General features: G+C 41.7%; 1 protein-coding gene and 1 non-coding gene across 2 annotated transcripts in view; one reads left to right on the top strand and one right to left on the bottom strand.

The window, feature by feature from the left end:
- Nucleotides 1-20723, bottom strand: part of GARRE1 (granule associated Rac and RHOG effector 1) — a 74677-nt gene that overhangs the window by 32129 nt on the left and 21825 nt on the right. The window contains exon 2 of the mRNA XM_068991732.1: nt 18458-19742. Coding sequence (XP_068847833.1) covers nt 18458-18952 — 495 coding nt within the window. The 5' untranslated portion in view covers nt 18953-19742. The remainder of the gene's footprint in view (nt 1-18457; nt 19743-20723) is intronic.
- Nucleotides 10145-10217, top strand: TRNAG-UCC (transfer RNA glycine (anticodon UCC)). Its single transcript has one exon. It is a non-coding gene; the product is annotated as a tRNA-Gly (tRNA).

Here is a 20723-nt window from a genome sequence, read left to right as displayed (position 1 = left end):
AGACACTAAGTGACCTTGCCACTACTGCTTCTAAACATCCATGGAGCATTCTGGATTGTAAACAGCCACTGAGCATCTACTGAAATAAACCTTGTTTTCTGGGACTTGCTGATGGCGGAGGAAAAGGGTACGTGCTCACTTTCCCATGGCTCTATAAGTGGACCTATATAGGGGGTTATCTTTATGGACATAACCAGGAAACCTTTTCTTTTCAGTGATTTTTCTATTTTATTAATTAAAACAGATTTTAGTTTAAGGTCATCCTGTTTTGAGCCCCAAAAGACCACCCTTTCTACACCACCATAGTCAATTCTACCTTCCTAGAATATTTTCAAATTTTTAGCTACTCCTCTTCCAGGGCCACGGCCTTACTCAGCCCTTACTATATCCCCACGTGTTGAAATTACAGACTGCCCAAGTCCACCCCACCTGTGACACACCTTGTGATTTTCACATCGATAATACACAATGTCTAAATTCATTTTCTACTCAAACTCACTGAATAAATCGTCTTTCTCATATCCCTGCAAAGTGAAGCACAAGCAGAAATGTTGCATATGCCATAGTGTCAAACATTTGGGTCCTGGTATTTATTTCTGATCAGTTTAAAAGTCAAGAATGAATGAAATGAAGTCAATCCGGATTGGCGGCTTTTATTAGAAATTCCAAGGTCATTCAATCATTTCTTTCTCTTCAAAACTTACTTCTACCTTAAACATTACACTTGGTTCCAAGTGTTCTCAATCTTTTGTGCTTATGATAATTCCACAGTTATTACATAATGACCTAACCAACAGAGCGGAATGTGATATAAGAACCTAAATGTGTCTCCAGAGAAATAGAGAATGCAGCAGACCACGCCTGGACTATGGAAAGTACTTTATGGAGATTACATTACAGTATGAAAATGTAAAAACCAAGCTCACTGAAACTGAGATGTATAGTCTGACCTAAAAACTGATTAACAGTGAGTATTTAAACTTTTTGTTTTTTAAAGCAATTAACAAAACAATAATCTCTTTGCAGTTGGTATCAACCCAGAGCACAAAGAAGCTGCCATGCTATTGTACAGGAGAAAGAACTAGGGACAAGAGAAAGCTAACACATGCCCAAGGACGGATGAGCCAACAGCAAACGTTCAACATTCAGACAAGATTACATTCTGCCCCTGACACGCTGCTTTACTGCTGGTAACAATATCATCAGACACAGTTTCTAAACTGCTTCACAGGCCAAGCACTGTGATTCACAGAAACTTTTATACCAGTAATACATATTCACTGCAAATAAATTAAGAGGAAAAGATGGGCTCAATAAAGAAACAGTGTCAGATATTACTGAATAGATATAACCACTGATTACATGTTTGCAAAACAGCCTACATCTGAAACTTTTTTCTTTTTTTTCTAAAATTAGATATTTTATATGTTGTTTTGGGGTTTCCTTGATAGCTCAGTTGGTAAAGAATCTGCCTGCAATGCAGGAAACCCCAGTTCAATTCCTGGCATTGGGAACATCTGCTGGAGAAGGGATAGGCTACCCATTCCAGTATTCTTGGGCTTTCCCGGTGGCTGAGCTGGTAAAGAATCCACCTGCAATGCGGGAGACCTGGGTTCGATCCTTGGGTTGGGAAGATCCCCAGAGAAGGGAAAGGCTACCCACTCCAGTATTCTGACCTGGAGAATTCCATGGACTATATAGTCCACAGGGTCACAAAGGGTCGGACACAACTGAGCAACTTTCACTTTCATATGTTGTTTTAGTCTGCTTTCCAAAATAAAATATATCAAAAATTTATTACCATGCAACACACATAGGAAGTTTTATATTTTAGCTACACTACTACACATCTTTCCGTAACTAATAAGTATAATTATAAACTATCATCCAGGACATGAGACAGTGCAAGGCCAGTGACAAGAACTAAGTCCACGTCAATTACGGTAGACGAAGGAGGAGGGGCAGTTATTGTTCAGAAGGCAGAGACTCAGTTTGGGAAGAAGATGAAGTTTTGGAGGTGGATAGTGGTTGATGGCTGCAAAAAATATTAATGTACTTAATGCCACTGTATGCTTCAAAACTGTTAAGATGGCAACATTTATGCTATGTATAGTTTACCACACTGAAAAAGAGTAGAAGTGCTTCTAGTCACCCCCTCTTTCACCATTCTATTCCAAGCTACAGTCATCTCTTGCTTGGATTACTTTAACAGCCTCTTAACCGATCTTCCTGCTTCCTTTCAATTAGGATTCGTTTTATCTACACATAACAACAGCAACAAATGCAGTGGCTTACATAAGATCAATGTTTACTTCTTTCTATGGTGAAAATCAGCAAGGAGATCAAACCAGGCAATCGTAAAGGAAATGAGCCCTGAATATTCATTGGAAGGACTGTTGCTGAAGCCAAAGCTCCAATACTTTGACCACCGGATGCAAAGAGCAAACTCATTGGAAAAGACCCTGATGCTGGGGAAGACTGAGGGCAGGGGGAGAAGGGCGTGAAAGAGGATGAGATGGTTAGATAGCATCACCGACTCAATGGACATGAATTTGAGCAAACTCCTGGAGATAGTGGAGGACAGAGAAGCCTGGTGTGCTGCACTCCACTGGGCTGCAGAGTGTCTGACACAACTTAGCAATGCGAATAACAAAGGTGAAAATAAATCTAGGGTTTGGCAGTCCAGAGCTAGGATGAGAGCTCCTGGGTATCACAGGGAGCTCAGTTCCCATCTTTCTGCTCTTCATCCTCACACAAGACTTAAATACTTAAATAACCTCTCAGTTCTAAGTAATTAAATAACCTTCAGCCATTTTGCCTGCATTCTAGACAGTAAAAAACTGGGGGGAGCGAGGAAAAGGGAGCACCCTTTTTCCCTCTAAGGAAATTTCCTTATAGTCTCATCCAAAACCTCCAGTTACATCTTCATGAATCAGAACTTACTCAAGTGACTGCTCCTAGCTGTAAGGGAGGTTGGGAAGTATAGTCCTATTTTCAAGAACGATATTTCTAAAAAAAAGAAACAAAAAACCCTCCAGAGTTGGTTATTTATTTTTTTGGCTGTACCATGCAAAATGCCACATTGTGGAACCTTAATTCCCCAACCAGGGATCAAACTCAGGGCCCAGCAGCGAAAGTGCCAAGTCCTAACCACTGGACTTTTAGACAATGCCTAGTGTCCTTTGAAGGAGGCCCACACTGAACCTATTTGCAAATGAACCACTATCCTACCTGGAGCATCCTTCTATCTCTCAGACAGACATTGCTCAATGTTCCATCCTCAGAGAGGTCTTTCTTCTTCATTCTTTTTCTTCACAGAGCCTCTCACTACCTGACATTATGTTTGTATGGGCCATTTATTTTTCGTTTGTTTCACTACCTAGGAGTTAAGCGGAATGTGGACAGGGTCTTTTGTTTTGCTCCCAGTCACATTCTCAGTGCCTGGCACACAGCGGACAATCTTTCTGTACATATTTGTTGAAAGAAGAAAAAAAGCAGTTGCTACTCTCCGCATAAAAGCACCAATCTAGTCCAAGAGCAGCATGTTGACTGAAGAGCTGAGGGCAAGACATCATGGCAGCATCCATGTGCAAATGTTATTACCCCTGAACTCTTCCTGCTTTCTTTCCCTGGACAGCTCTTCTGCAGCCAACCCATGGACACCAGCTGCAACCTCGAGCTTACTTTGAGGGTGATATCCCCAACAGGCAAGGGGGAGATAATGACTCTTCTGGAGAAAGAAAGGCTGTAAACCATGCAAGGCTTTCCTGTGAGTGACACACTTGCCCAGAATGAAGAATCGGGTATAACATGTCACGCCTTGGAAATGCAGGCTTATTCTCTCAAACCGAGAACCAATATTGCAGTTAACAAGTATGCTACTGAGGGAATTAAGGGTGTATATAGGGCCTAGAAAGGTGTATTTTCCCTGTATGTTTGTGTATGTGTATCTACTTGTGGTTTTCTGCCCAGATACACAGTTAATAGTGGTTCCACCTGGGACTGAGATGGAGTTGGAAGAGAGAAGCATGACCTCTTGAGAAGTGAACTTATGGCATTCAGAATGTTTGTATTTTTTACCATAAGTATGCATCACATACAAAATAAAACTAATTTATTAAAATTAATATCAATAGTAATACATCCAAAGCATTCTCATTAAAATGAGGACCAAAGATGCTCATTCTTTAAAAAAAAAAAAAAAGATGCTCATTCTTAAAGCTCATTGTTTTATATATTAAAATCTATGCTGATAGTCAGAGAGTTCCCTGGTGGTCTGACGGTTAGGATTTCTGGGCTTTCACTGCCATGGACTGCGTTCAGTCCCTCAGAGAAGATTCCACAAGCCATGTGGCATGGCCAAAAAGTAAAAGTAAAATCTATGTTCAATGCAACAAGATATATAACTACTGGAAGGGAGAAGATATATATAGATGACATGATCACATATACCAAAAAAACCCAAATAAACCAAATGAAACATCAGAATTATTGAGTCCAGCCACAGACCAGGAGATAAGACAAAAATAAAAAAGTCAAGGGTGTTCGTATGTTACAGAAAAAAACTTTCAAATAAAATTTCATCCTGGGCTTCCCTGGTGGCTCAGTGGTAAAGAATCTGCCTTCCAGTGCAGAAGACACTGGTTCAATCCCTGGGTCCAGGAAGATCCCACATGCCCAAGCACCACTACAATCGAGCCCAAGCACCCCAACTACTGAGCTCGAGAACCCTAGAGCCCATACTCCCCGACAAGAGAAACCACTGCAATGAGAAGCCCACACACCACAACTAGAGAATAGCCCCCACTCACAACTGGAGAAAAGCCTGCACACTAACACAGACCCAGCAAAGCCAAAAAATACATAGATAAAACTTCATTCACGGTAGCAACTAAAATAAAGATTAGTTAAGAATGTTAAAAATATACACAGCCACTAGAACGGAAATTATGAAATTTTACTAAGAGACATAACTGAAAGCTTCACAGAGGACATAATAAACTGCTAAAATCCTGAAAGCAAAACAATTCAACAGGTGTTTCCAGGGTCATAAATATGTTCCCCATCATATCCTCTGACATGCTCCACCTGGAACCTGCAGTGTGGCCTCTCCAACACCTAGTCCCGTGGCTTTGGAAGCGGCCGTCAGGGAACTGCTCCCCCTGTGCCCTCAGCCTGGAGGCACCCCAGCACCAAAAGGGGACACATAGTCAGGCCTGACCAGTCAGTGCGTTAGTTTAACCTTTTTGCCAACCAGGCCCAAGGATAGGCAAGTGACCCAAGTCAAGCCAATCAGACTGAGTTCCAGAACTTTTGTCAGAACCTGGGAGAGAACAGAGGTGTTGGTAACTCTGGCATGGAGACAGTCTGGATCTGTTCAGCACTGTGTGAGCCCCTGTATCCAGTCATGACCAGAGAGAGAGCAAGCTAACTTTCTTCAGTTCATGGGGTCAATCCCTTGTTTTGCTGAGAGGCAGTACAGAGCTACTGTCAAGAATTTGTACTCTACAGAATCAGACTGTCTCTGTCTAAAGTCTGGATCTGCCATGAAACTTTTAAAAAGTTGTTTAACCACTCCATACCCATCTCATCAAAAATGGGAACATGAATAGTACTAACTTCAGTTCAGTTCAAATGCTCACCTCAGTTCTAACCAGGCCTCCCTGTCCATCACAAACTCCCAGAATTTACTCAAACTCATGTCCATTGAGTCGGTGATACCATCCAATCATCTCATCCTCTGTCGTCTCCTTCTCCTTCTGCCTTCAATCTTTCCCAGCATCACGGACTTTTCAAATGAGTCAGTTCTTGGCATCAGGCATCCAAGGTATTGGAGTTTCAGCTTCAGCATCAGTCCTTCCAATGAATATTTAGGACTGATTTCCTTTAGGATGGACCGGTTGGATATCCTTGCAGTCCAAGGGACTCTCAAGAGTCTTCTCCAACACCACAGTTCAAAAGCATCAATTCTTCGGTGCTCAGCTTTCTTTATAGTCCAACTCTCACACCCATACATGAATACTGGAAAAAAACATAGCTTTGACTAGATGGCCTTTGTTGGCAAAGTAACGTCTCTGCTTTTTAATATGCTGTCTAGGTTGGTCAAAGCGTTTCTTCCAAGGAGCAAGCATCTTTTAATTTCATGGCTGCAGTCACCATCTGCAGTGATTATGGAGCCCCCAAAATAAAGTCTATCACTGTTTCCATTGTTCCCCCATCTATTTGCCATGAAGTGATAGGATCAGATGCCATGATCCTAGTTTTCTCAATGTTGAGTTTTAACCGAACTTTTTCACTGTCCTCTTTCACTTTCATCAAGAGGCTCTTTAGTTCTTCTCTTTCTACAATAACAGTGGTGTCATCTGCATGTCTGAGGTTACTGATATTTCTCTCGGCAATCCTGATTCCAGCTTGTGCTTCATCCAGCCCAGAGTTTCTCATGATGTACTCTGCATAGAAGTTAAATAACCAGGATGACAATATACAGCCTTGATGTACTCCTTTCCTGATTTGGAACAAGTCTGTTGTTCCATGTCCACTTCTAACCATTGGTTCCTGACCTGCATACAGATTTCTCAAAAGGCAGGTCAGGTGGTCGAGTATTGCCATCTCTTAAAGAATTTTCCACAGTTTGTTGTGATCCACACAGTCAAAGGCTTTGGCGTAGCCAATAAAGCAGAAGTAGATGTTTTTCTGGAACTCTCTTGCTTTTTCGATGATCCAATGGATGTTGGCAATCTGATCTCTGGTTCCTCTACCTCTTCTAAATCCAGCTTGAACATCTGGAAGTTCACAGTTCACGTACTGTTGAAGGTTGGCTTGGAGAATTTTGAGCATTACTTTACTAGCGTGAGATAAGTGCAATTGTGCGGTAGTTTGAACATTCTTTGGCATTGCCTTTCTTTCAGATTGGAATGAAAACTGGCCTTGTCCAGTCCTGTGGCCACTGCTGAGTTTTCCAAATTGGCTGGCATACTGAGTGCAGCCCTTTCACAACATCATCATTTAGGATTTGAAATAGCTCAACTGGAATTTCATCACCTCCACTGGCTTTCTTTGTAGTGATGCTTCCTAAGGCCCACTTGACTTCGCATTCCAGGATGTCTGGCTCTAGGTGGGTGATCACACCGTTGTGGTTATCTGGGTCATGAAGGTCTTTTTTGTATACTTCTTCTGCGTATTCTTGCCACCTCTTCTTAATATCTTTTGCTTCTGTTAGGTCCACACCATTTCTGTCCTTTGCATGAAATATTCCCTTGGTATCTCTAATTTTCTTGAAGAGATCTCTAGTCTTTCCCATTCTGTTGTTTTCCTCTATTTCTTTGCACTGATTGCTGAGGAAGGCTTTCTTATCTCTCCTTGCTATTCTTTGGAACTCTGCATTCAGATGCTTATATCTTTCCTTTTCTCCTTTGCTTTTCCCTTCTCTTCTTTTCACAGCTATTTTTAAGGCCTCCCCAGCTGCATTTATTTTCCATGGGGATGGTCTTGATCTCTGTCTCCTGTACAATGTCATGAACCTCAGTCCATAATTCATCAGGCACTCTATCAGATCTAGTCCCTTAAATCTATTTCTCACTTCTGCTGTATAATCATAAGGGATTTGATTTAGTTCATACCTGAATGGTCTAGTGGTTTTCCCTACTCTCTTCAATTTAAGTCTGAATTTGGCAATAAGGAGTTCATGATCTGAGCCACAGCCAGCTCCCAGTCTTGTTTTTACTGACTGTATACAGCTTCTCCATCTTTGGCTGCAAAGAATATAATCAATCTGATTTCATGGAGGGGCCATGTTCAGTAAATCTTTAATCCAATTTTCTGTTGATGGGCAGGGCTGTGTTCCCTCCCTGTTGCTTGACCTGAGCCCAAACTACAGTGGAGGTAATGAAGATGATGATGACCTTCAAAGGTCCCATGCATGCCCTGCTACACTCAGTGCCTCCTACCCTTCAGCAGGCCACCACCAACCCATGCTTCCACTGGAGATTCCTGGACACTCATTGCATGTCTGGGTCAGTTTCTTGTGGGGCCACTGCTCCTTTCTCCTGGATCCTGGTGTGCACAAGGTTTTGTTTGTGCCCTCCAAGAGTCTGTTTCCCCAGTCCAGGGGAAGTTCTGGTGGTTCTATGGTGGGGTTAATGGCGCCCTCCTCCAAGAGGGCTTATGCCATTACCCAGGTCTGCTGCACCCAGAGCCCCTGTGGCAGGCCACTGCTCTTCCTGATGGGAGAGCCAGCAGGAAGGGACTGTTTTCCCTCTCTGTTGCTTGACCTGAGGCCAAACTATGGTGGAGGTAATGAAGATAATGATGTACCTCAAAAGGTACCTGTACCTCCACAGGAGACACTCAGACACAGTTCTGGCTCAGCCTCTGTGGGCTGGGCGTGTTTTGCGCCCTTCCCAGATCTAAGCAGCTCAGGTGACCAGGTGCTTGTCAAGCGTACTGTCCCAGGTGAGCCGTGCGTCTTAATTACCTCCCCGGTCCCGGCCACTTGGTTTCCTGGGTGCACCACATGTCTCCTCTAGAGAGCTGATCTCAGGCAGCGACCCTCCTGGTGGAAGATGTGTCTCTGGGGTTGAGACTGTAGCAGCCCCTTGCTTTCCGGCTCTGGCAGTCCCAAGCCTGCCTCTCTGCCTCTGGGCGGGGAGGGGCCGGTACACAGCTAGCTCTCCTTTGGTATTCGTTCAATCCTTTGTTCTGTGAGCAGGCCAGGCCAGGTTAGGTTGTTAGGTTAGAGCCTTTCCGGCAGTTCTTTTTACCGCAGTAGTGGTTAGACTTGTATTTTATTGGTTTCTTTTTTTTTTTTCTCCCAGTTACGTTGCCTCCTGAGATTCCAAAACTCCCCACAGACCCGCCTGTGAGAGGGTTTCCTACTGTGTGGAAACTTCAACTCCTTCACCATTCCCTCCCCAGGACAGGGCTTCGTCCCCAACTCTTTTGTCTCTCTTTTTGTCTTTTATATTTTGTCCTACCTCCTTTCAAAGAGAATGGGCTGCCTTTCTGGATGCGTGGTGTCCTCCACCAGTGTTCAGAAGTTGTTCTGTAGAAGTTGCTCAGCATTCAAATGATCTTTTGATGAATTTGTGGGGGAGAAAGTGGTCTCCCCTCCCTATTCTTTTGCCATCTTGTCTTTTTAGTAACTATGACTTTTTAGTAACTATGAAATATTAAATTATAGTCTCCTAAAAGAAAGCAACACTGCCATTTTAGTCACCAAAACTGCAAGCACAGCATTCTTTCCTCGACTCCTCTTTGTTGCTGGGGTCCTGCCTTCAGAGGTATCTTTCCTCTATTCTCATCATTTTCTTCCTTGATTCACTTTTATTTCCTTCACTTTTTTCTGAAAAGCACTTGCCTTTTTTCTCATCACTATACCTTATTCAATAATACTCTCTGTGATATTGTAATTAATAATAAATACGTATTTTGGTCTTTTCCCATGGTTTCTGGCACACAGCTCCTAAAACCCTTGGAATTTTCTAAGTGATAAGAGAGAGAAAGTATCTTTTGTTATTCATAACAAGCATCTTTCAATCATACCTGAGTTTGTGTTAACAAGGTGACTTTTGGAAAGTCCCTAAGGATAGGGGCTGGTTGCCAGGGGAACCAAGTTTGAAACTTTCAGCCCAACCCCTCTGGAGAAGGGAAGAGGCTGGAGAGAGAATCAATCACCAACAACCAAAACTGAAGCAACCACACTTGTGAAATCAAGGTTCAGAAACGCCCAAAGGATGGGGTTCAGAAAGATTCTGGGATAAAGACCATGTGCAGGTGCTGACAGGGTAGCAGGCCTGGAAAGGGCATGGAAGCTCACACCACTTACCACGAACTTTGCCTTACGCATATCTTTCATCTGGGTGTTCCTAAGTAACATCCTTTTATAATTGAGTTTTTTTCTGAGATGAAGAAACATTTCTCAGAAATGTTTTATTCTGAGCTCTGTGAGCTGTTCTAACAAATTAATCAAATCTGTGGAAAGGGTCATGGGATTCTTTTGATTTATAGCCAGTTGTTAAGAAACATAGGTAACACCCTGGACTTGTAACTGGTATCTAAGTGAGGGGGTAGGGGGAATCTTGTGGGATTGAGCCATTAACTGTGGGATCTGATGCTAACTCCAGGAAAAAGTGTTAGAACTGGGGCTTCCCTGGTGGTTTGGTGGCTAAAACTTTGTGCTTCCAATGCAAAGGTCCCAGGTTCAATCCCTGGTCAGGGAACTAGATCCCACATGCCCACAACTAAGGGTTTGCACGCTGCAACTAAAAAAGATTCCACATGCTGCAGTGACGATCGAAGATTCCAAGTGCAGCAACTAAGACCCAGTGCAGCCAAATGAACAAAGAAAGAAATAGATACATATTAAAAAATATATACATATAAACGTGTTAAAACTGATCCCAAATTGCTTTGTATAGGAAAACCCCCCAACAACAAACTTAGGACCAGCGTGCCAGAGGAGTATTCTGTGAGACAGAACACAGGACTTTTCCTAAATACTTCTGTTTCTGTTAGAAGACCACTTCGTATGAACAAATCACTCCATGAAATGGAATTATTTATTGGGTGTTTCTGATACATTACTCCTGTCATGTGGTCATAAGTTTCTCTCTCCCTTTTTTTAAACTTGGAAAATGTCTAACCATACACAAAAACAGAGTATAACAACCCCTCACCCCATGTACCCATCAAAAACCTTCAACAAGTAAAACCATTTTGCTGTTTTTTTCATCCTTCTCCCCAACTCTACCTTATTCTGCTGGAATGTTTTGGAGCAAATCCCAATCAACCAGGACCCAATACATGTTCAAAGTTCCCAACTTATCTTTAAAAATGTCTTTTTGGGGGGAATTCCCTGGTGGTCCAGTCCTTAGGACTCCACTCTTTCACTGCTAAGGACCCAGGGTCAAGGAACTAAAATCCCATCAGCTATGTGGTGTAGCCAAAAAAAGTCTTTATTTTTTTGGTTTGAATTTCAACTCCAAAAACCTCATTTTATTTGGTTGTTTTATCTCAATTCTCTTTTAATTTGTATCTCTTAACTCTCTACTGAATTTTTCTTCATGCTACTAGACTTGCTGAACGAATCAAGTCAACTGCCTATAGAATATGCCACTTTCTGGATTTGTGTGATTGTGATTGCTCCCTATCGTGTTATATAACTTGTGCCACCACACCCAAATTTCCTGTAGAGTGGTAATTCCTTCTAGAGGCTTGACTAGATTATTTCAGGGTCCTTCCCATGCCAGGATATGGCAGAAAGAGGGATAAGTACAAGACTGCATTATGGGAGTGCTGTATAGTTCTTATCAGGAGACACAATCACAAGGTTGTCTCGGATTCAGTGATGCTGAGGTTGACCAATGGATTTGGCTGAGAAACGCCCAATTCCTCTCCAGCAGCCTTTCATCAAATGATTTTATTCCCCATCGTTGACCACCACCTGAGTCAATTAATTCATTATGGTATGCAAAGTGGTGAGTTTTCTAATCGTATCATCTTTTCTACACAGGAGAGTAGTCAGTCTTCTAAATAGAAGAAAACTTCCCTCATCCACTAGGGCTATATTTGGTTACCCTGAAAAAATGTCTGCAGTGGAGAAGCAGGAAATTTGCTTAATTCCTCATTTTTCTCCTTTTAATTAACAATTTTCAGAATAATGAGTGGGCTGCAGATCACTTTTTTTTTCCTCTTTTTCCATCCTTTTATTTATTCTTGTTGGCACTGAGTTTTCTTTTCTTTTTTTTTAATTGGAGGGTAATTACTTTACAATATTGTGGTGGTTTTTGCTATACATTCACATGAATCCACCATGGGTGTATGTGTTCCCCATCCTGAACCCTCCTCCCACCTCCCTCCTCATCCCATCCCTCAGGGTCATCCCAGTGCCACTAGCCCTGAGCACCCCATCTTATGCATCGAACCTGGACTGGCAATCTGTTTCACATATGATAATATACGTGTTTCAATGCTATTCTCTCAAATCATCCCACTCTCACCTTCTCCCACAGAGTCCAAAAGTCTGTTCTTTACATCTGTATCTCTTTTGTGCACAGCACTTCTTAACAAATCAAAGGGTCTAGTCCCTCCAGAGTGACTGATACCCTCTGGCACCAGGAGCTTCTACCCATAAAGATGGGCTGGGAAGGCAGTAAATCTTATTTGTTGTTCACAATGAAATTTTGCACAATCACCCAAATTTCAACTGCCTAATTAATTACAGCTTCTTCTAATAGTTAAAATCTGAAGACAATTTAGATAACAGATTCAGTTGGTTAAAAGAACAGCCAAGAAGAGTGACAGAAATTAACAGCCTGAAAACTGGATTTATATATTTTTTTATAAAATGAATTTGAGTTTCTGATTAATACCAGCAATTTGAATTTTCATTTGGCATATATAGTTAGGAAACATTTACTCCATAATCTGTTATGGAAGGTCAACTAGACGAAACAAGAAAGAAGTAACACTGAATTTTACCTTTAGGCAAAAAAAAAAAAGAAAAAAAAACACTATGCAAATTTAATTCCATTAGGGTTAATGAAAATCACATTTTGAAACCAGCTTCTAATATTTTCCATTACTGTTGCTCTGCAGCATTTCTGGCATACATCTATCCAAAATAAACGTTAAAATGCCTAAATTAAGGTCCTTAAGAGTCAGTCAGTGCTCACAAATAAATTATTTCAAACATATTCATAGGTACACAGTATAGAAAAGATATCTGTCAATGCACAGAACTGAAAGCCAAGGTGTAATTACATAAAGACTTGATTTAAAGTCTATTTATAATATGGTGACACAGGGGGTCCTCTGATTTACAATTTCCACTTGTGCAGATTCAACCAACTACAGGTCAAAAATATTCAGGGGAAAATACTCTAGAAAGTTCCAAAAATCAAAACTTGAATCTGCCATAGGCAACTATTAGATAGCATTTATACTGAATTTAATAACTATTAACACTGCATTTAAACTGTATTAAGTTTTATAAATAATCGAGAGATTACTTAAATTACACATGGGAATGTATGTAGGTTCTATATAAATATTATGCCATTTCACATAAGGGACTTGAGAATCTTCAGATTTCGGTACAGGGGGTTCTAGAGCCAATCCCCTGCAGATGTTGAGGGACACTGTACTTGGAAAGTCACTAAAAATGCTGGAAGATATAAAATACATCCCTTTAAAGGCATACAACTCTTGGGAACCCCGTATCAATACTGAGGCCCCAACGTGAAACCAGAGCCCCAGAGCTCCCAAGTGGTGAAGAAAGCAAGGCGAGAGGTGTCATCACTTCATCTTGCTGTCCTCCTCTCATCCTCCCTGCAGAGAATGACCTCTTTACCTGTCTGACCTCACCCCTCGTGTCCGTTTCACTCATTGTTTCAGCCACGACAGACCCTCACTGCTCTTCACACACTCAGGTTTGCTCCTGCCTCAAGAGCTTTGTTCCCTCCCCCCAGAACCCTCTTTTCCTGGCTGTCATCAAGGCCTGCTTCTTCATCTCCCCCAGTTTCTTTCTCAAATATCACATTCTCACTGATGCCTTTTCTAACCAACTGTCTAAGATCACAGTCCCCATCTATCTTCATGAAAGGAGGCACTTCTGTCTTGTTCGCCGCTGCTTCCTCTGTGCCTGGCACAAAGAAAGTGTGCAACACATATCTGTTTAATGAACACATGAACTGCAAGTCAGTTTCATTCTTTCACTTACATATTTGCACTGAAAAAGTAATTTCATTTAAAAAGAGTGACAGATGTTTGTAAAAAGAAGTTAACATTTGTGACTTTCTAATAAATAAAAACCTAGTTAGGGGACTGCCTATACTTCTTTAATATGAACTACATGTTTTGCTTGCAAATGAGTCTAAGGCTCAGTATCAGTTAGGATACCAGATTTTTAGGACAAATAAAACTGAGGTAGACAAAACCAAAGAGAACTCACAGCCACTCAACTCATGTAGCCTGGCCTTTAACAGGAACATTGGAATTAACATACCAATGAAGATGCCTCTAGACTCAAAAAGATAAAGACAGCAGGTCTCATGTGGTCTACCTGTAAAAAATGCTGTGGGATGTCAAAGCTTTATATGATGAACAAATTCAACGTGGGAAACCATATTTTTCCTGAATTCATTTTGGCTGGACTGATAGAGACTTACACAAAGGAATCCCCATGGAGCACTTGATTAAGATCATATTTCTAATTTTAGACAACATTCCAGTTCATATACAAAGTAAACTCTACATTTTCTATAAATCCAGAGGGGGAAAATCCCATCTGAACTGTCAACTGGCTTGTTCAAAAAATCCTAGCTACTCCAAGTGTCCCACATCCCTCTCCATTCCCTTCCCTGAGCATCCCCATTCTATGCATGCTCAGTTGCTCAGTCATGTCTGACTCTTTTGCAACCCCATGGACTGTAGCCCAACAGGCTCCTCTGTCCATGGAATCTTCCAGGCAAGAATACTGGAGTGGCTAGCCCTTTCCTACCCCAGGGGATCTTCCTGACCCAGGGATCGAATCTGCATCTCTTGCATCTCCTGCACTGGCAAAGTGGGTTCTTCACCACTGCACCACCTGGGAATCCTAGTTACAAGGTAATAGAGCAGTGACTACTGGTAGAAGAGGTCCCTAAGGGCTTTTATGCTGAAAAGATCCTGACAGTTTTTACATCAAGCAAGGTAATACTATTGCCATCTCATAACACCCAAAGAAACAATAACACAGAAGGGAAAGGGAGGTGGCCTGCCTAAAGAACCAGGAAATAAATGAGTAGAGCAAATGTCCTAAGACTGGCAACTTTTTCCACCTAAAAGCGTTCTGGGGAGAAGAATGACCTGCTGTACATTCCTCTCTGATGCTGACTCTGTACATAACTGTGCTCTGTACTTCAGAGAAGGGCTAATAGCACCTTTCAGGCCATGCTGGAAGCAATAATAACATGGGATGACAACTAACTGGGTAAAGTATTTCACTCACTAATTGCTTCTGATCTTCACAAGAACTCTTGTGAAGGTGGGTGGTAATTCCATTTTATAGATGGGCAAACTGAGGCTTACAGACGTTAGAAGATTTGCTCAACATCACACAGACAATAAGAAGCAGAGTCATTTTCTAAACCCACATTTTCTGATTCCATGCCCCATAATAAGCAGTGTCAAGAGCACTAGTTAATCCTCACAACTTACTTCTCCAACAGTGGGATTATGAGGGTGAACCACTTGAAGTAAGGGGCAGAGTCACTAATGAATACAGACAGGACAGGACTCATGTACACCCTGCCTGCCCCAGAGCACAGTCAGCAACTGCAGTTCCTAGACACAGGCGGCAGGGTCTGTCAATCAGTGAGCATATCCCAAACCTGACTTTAACTCAGGGAGCATCAGAAGCATGTTTTCGCCCCCTCAAGGGGTGGGACAGTGGAACTAGTACTCTATCTCAGGTTTAAAACAGTCAAGCATTTGAACACTGAATTCAGGGCTTTCTTCAACCACAGTCCTAGGCTCAGCTGCCAAGCACAGGTCCTTGCCTAGTCAGTCAAGTTCATCGATGTTAGACCACAGATTCTTTCCCCAAGGATGAATGCTAAAGAGCGTCTCTGGGCCTTGCTGATAAAATCTTTAAAAGCCAACACAGGGGAAAAAATGCCTAACTATTCCATCTGAATTGGTGAATATCCTGAGAGAGAGGGACCACAGCGGTACATAAATTCCAGAAACAACAAATACTGTTCTGTGGAAAGAGCAAAATGTTAAGTCTGCAGGCCTACATTTGGCAATCACATTTTAGGATTTACTTATAAGTCAGCAGTTTGAAACCCAGAATACAAGCATAGATTCTAAAACCCATCAACAGCACTTAGTTTCCAGTTTAGACTCTGAAAGCCTGTTTAGCCCATTATACACAAAAACATGGTAGTGTTCCAGCTATCCTAATCACATTTCAATGGGAAAGTCAAGCCAAAATTCCAAAACACAACAAGAAATACTTCCCTTTCTCAGCTCAAATGGTCCACACTGGTCCCAGAAAAGCAGAAGGGACCGGCTAAGTGCTACCGCACCCAGTGGGTTACTTCACTCCAAGTCCTCAGGGTTAGTGCATCCTTCTCTAGTTGTCCTGTCCTGGGGAACAAGGGCACTTGCCCACTGGGTCAGAGGGGAAGTGGCCCTGGAGGCCTAGCTCTGTCTCCTCCAGCACTTGGAGGCACGGCCTGAAGAAGAGTTCAGTAATGTTCATGTCAAAATAAGAGGCTTTGGCCTCATTTTTCAAACCACTCTTGACTGAAATTCTAAATAAAGCTAATGATGGTTGTGCCATTATAGGATGATAGCTGTAACAGTCTGGGCCTAATACTGTTCAACTGTTTCAGAGAATGCAGAGTCTCTAAGTGCTCTCTTGTCACATCTCTGCCCAGCAGCCATCAAGCACACAGGGAGCTGCACTTGGTTTTTCACATAAAACAAACAAAAGTCACAGCTGTGTATCTATGCATGTATACACAGTAGTCTGGAATGGCACACACCAACCCAGTTAACAGTGGTCTCTTCTGGGAAAAGGAATGAGATGGGAGAGTCGAGCAGTACTGTTAAATTTTACTGCTTGAGTTTCTTTTGAGAAGTACAATTTTTTAAAAAATATGCTTTATATATGATTTACATGTATAATATTAAAAAATACTTTAAACTATGCCAAGCCACTTTTAAAAACACTGCAAAATCATGCTTTCTCTGACTATATGCCATGACTATAGGAAAAAAATCAGAAAATAAAAATATATTTGGATAGGTTCAAAACAGAATGACCCAAGGAAGATATTACACATGTATACATTTATACTAGCAGATTCAGCAATAGGCCAAATCCAGTCCAACAGACAAGTCTACAAGGGAAAAGTGGTTATTAGATTTTTAAAGGGTTATTTTTTTAAAAACCCAAAAAACAAAGAATTTGTAACAGAGACAAATGTGGCCCACGCAGCCTAAAATTTACTATTTGCCCTCTACAGAAAAAATCTGAAGATGCCTAATGCCTGATTTAAACCAAGACTATTATGTCTTTTCGAAAATAATTTTAAATTCCTCTTGGAAGACTTTCCCAGTAGTTCAGTGGTTAAGAATCTACAATGCAGGAGACATGCGTTCGATCCCTAGGTCCTAAAAGATCTCACATGCCGTGGAGTAACTAAGTCCGTGTGCCACAACTACTGAGACCCCACGCCTGGAGCCCATGCTCCACAACAAGAGAAGACACTGCAATGAGAAGTCGGCGCGCTGCAACTAGAGTAGCCGCCTCTCGCTACAACTGGAGAAAACCTGTGCAGCAGGGAAGACCCAGCACAGCCGAAAATAAAACAAAAAAATTCCTTTTGGAAATGCTTTCCAGATCACAATATGCCTTTTAAACACACTAAAAGTGAGTCATAATACTTAATAGCTTAGCTTTTGTTCCCCCGAAACCCACAAGAGTATAAATTAGCTTATTCAGCCACTGCAATCATGAGATTTGGTTCAGAAGACTGGTGATTTCCAAAAATCAAATACAACCCCGGGATGCTGGAAAAACATTCTCCCTCCTAGCATCCAGAAATCTAACCTCCGATATGCTGCTAAAATGTACAAGGACACATGGAAAAATCAAACTCAGACGAACTCTCTGAGCAACTAAAAATAATTTTAAAAATCTAGCAGTGGAGTGAATTTACCAGATGACAGTTCAACAATTATTTTCTAAATGAAGGAAGGAAAAACATCACCTTTATTCTGAATGAAATTCATATTCCAATTTTATAAAGCCTTGAAAAAGGGAGAATATTTCATTTTGACTACCAAAGACCTAAGAAATGTCCTGAATAAGAATCAAATGTATCCTAATATGAACAACTGTAAATTCAGAACTGGAAAAATACCTTTATCCTGTAAACATGTGTAGAACTTGCTACATTAAACCAACGGGTCTATATAACGACAATTCACAAATAAATCTTTATAATCACATTTAGAATTCTCAGTCCCTACTGTGTACTTTATCCCCTGGAGAAGGGAATGGCAACCCACTCCAGTATTCTTGCCTGGGAGATCCCACGGACAGAGGAGCCTGGCGGTCTACAATCCATGGGGTTGCAAGAGTCGGACATAACTGAGTGACTATCACATCACATCACATCACTGTGTACTTTAACAGCATGTTATTTGGAAATTAACTTCCAAGTTGAAAATTTAAAGAAAATCTAGGCTAATTAATTTGTTTAATAATCTTCTATCCTACTTAATTTTAAATGAAAGCAATTCAAAACGTGGCATGCAAAAAAATTTTTTTTTCATAGGAACAGAGTATCAGTGCAAAGAGGACAAAGACCATCATTTCAGTGATTTGAGAAAAAACTAAAACAACATTCTCACTTACCTCTGGAATACACTTTCCAACCCAAGTATGACAGAGAAGATACTCTACCTCAATGTCCTGGAGACTGAATTCCTTCTGATCCGTCAAGTTCGCAGCCCCAGCACTGAGCTCCATCAGCATCTTGGCAATCTCGGGCTTGATGGCTGAAGTCAGCCGACTGGCTGCTTCCATGACGTGCTCCTGCACATCTTTGAGCTGCATGGCTGCCTTGGAGTAGTGAGAGTTCCTGAACACAGTGCTGAAGAGATCTGTGAGGAAAGTACTGGCACGGCAGAAGACGTTGAGGGCATCCAGGTACTTGGAGATGCCCTGCTGGATGTCGGCAATGGGAGTGGAGTGGGGCATGGCGTGGTGGCAGCTGCCTGCAGCGGTCAGGCTGCCCAGGGGCGTGGTGGTGGCCGCAGATGCCAGGGGAGCACTCAGTGCTCGGCCCAGCTCGGGCACTGGGTACTGCTGGTGCTGCTGCACCTTCTGCTTGGACCCGCCAAGCAGGAAGCGCCGCTTGTAGTCCATTTTACTGTCCTGGGCACTGCAGCAATACATGCGGGAAGGGCACTGTCCCAGTGACCGGGAGAGGGTCAGGGTTCTGATTCCTTTTTTTTCCTTCCTAAAACCGTGGCTAGGTATAAAAATAGTGGAGTTCTGCAAATCTAAGTTTTAAAAAAGGCATTTCCATGAGGCAGGTGACCATGTGATCCAATGTCGACGTGAAAAGGACAAGAAGTTTATATAGTTAATATTTTCAGTGGAGGCAGGACTTCTGACAAAAAATAAGTGTGTCCAAAATGCTATATAAGAACTGCTAGCATTCCATCCTCTTAATAAAAAGATATGGTTGCTGAGGAAAATGTTTACTGAGAACTGCTTTGCAAGAATATTTTGATACTTGTATTTACAATGGCAGAAAAATAACTTAACTTTAAAAAATGTAATATAATGTATCTTCAATATACCAGAAAAGTTAGAACCCAAAAACCCACAAGCTGATCAACAGCAATTTAAAAAGCAGTACAGAATCACTTCACACTAAGTCCTTAGGAAGGAAGATCAAATTTCAGAATTTTGACAGAGCCTGCCTGCCAAATCCATTTACCTGTAAAGCTTTTTCTAAATGCGAAAAATTTCCAAATTTCCTTTAATATTTTCTGAAAACAAGTTTTTTTTTTCAAAAAAAAATGGCATTTGTTATTATAAGTCTTCTTTCCTTTTGTTTGCTGAGGTAGCGGTTTCCTTGTAACATTAATAAGAGGTGCTTCCAGACTGGGTTGGCCCTCAATTGTAAAGTCTGAAGCAAAAATGCACAGATGTACTTGTAAGGCTTCTAAGTCATTTCCTGTGGGGGGGGGGGGGAAATAGAATTAGGAGAGTTATAGGACAGTGAGTAATTCTGGAACATTAACTCCTGAAATGCTATCATCCACAAAGGTGGGCTCCAAATGAAAAAGAAACATTATAAAAGAGTAGAACTATGATATGATGATGGTTAGAAAATTCCTCAAGTTGTAGTACAAAAATAACACAACAAAAAAAGTTTGATTCCACACAAACCGCTTCAAAGTTCAGGCTGACAAGTGACACATCACATGGGGCCTGGACTAATGTTTGTGTTTGGCATTCCCTTGTTTTTTCCTCAAAGAGCTCACAAATCCAATTAGAAGAGTACCCGATTAGGACTGTTGACAAATACAGCACTCACAAAACCTTAAGGGGGATTGGGAAGTGCAGCGATGAGCAAAAGACTGAGAAATCGAGGTTGTTATGAAGGAAATGTTACTCTACCTTAAGGAGGGAGGCCATGATTGTACGCCAGGTTTTGATAAGTGCAAGAGTGATGGCCAGGGCTCATCACGTGAAAGGACTACCACAGCAGACTCTGAAGCAGGATGACTTTAGGTCTGTTCAGGATACCCAGGTCGGCCGAAGTGCAGCATCCGAAAGACAGAGGCTGGAGAGGTGAGTGGCTGGCAGGTTTGCTTCTCATCCTCATCCAGTACCAATTTCCCCTCTAGATGATCAAAGCAAAGGAGGCTGTGCCAGTTCCTACACCCTCGGGAGGCTTCTACACAAGCCCTGGCTCTGGATAGGTGCAAAAAGCAAGGTCTAAATATCCCTGGTTGTCATTTCTGAACCTACAATAGTGAAGCAGTGTGATTCTCCCTCCACAACTAATTAGGTTTACACTTGCCTTAACAACCTGCTCTCTCAAACATAACAATAGTTCAAATACATTTTATTGAATGACATATGTAGTCTACATGATGTCTGTATATAGTTTGATCTACTTATTGAGAACTAGCTTTTCTTTCTACTTTGC

The sequence above is a fragment of the Capricornis sumatraensis genome, chromosome 20 (assembly GCF_032405125.1).
Source record: "Capricornis sumatraensis isolate serow.1 chromosome 20, serow.2, whole genome shotgun sequence".
Taxonomy (NCBI): domain Eukaryota; kingdom Metazoa; phylum Chordata; class Mammalia; order Artiodactyla; family Bovidae; genus Capricornis; species Capricornis sumatraensis.
The sequence above is the reverse complement of the archived record's forward strand: the minus strand, read 5'-3'. Positions and strand labels throughout refer to the sequence as shown.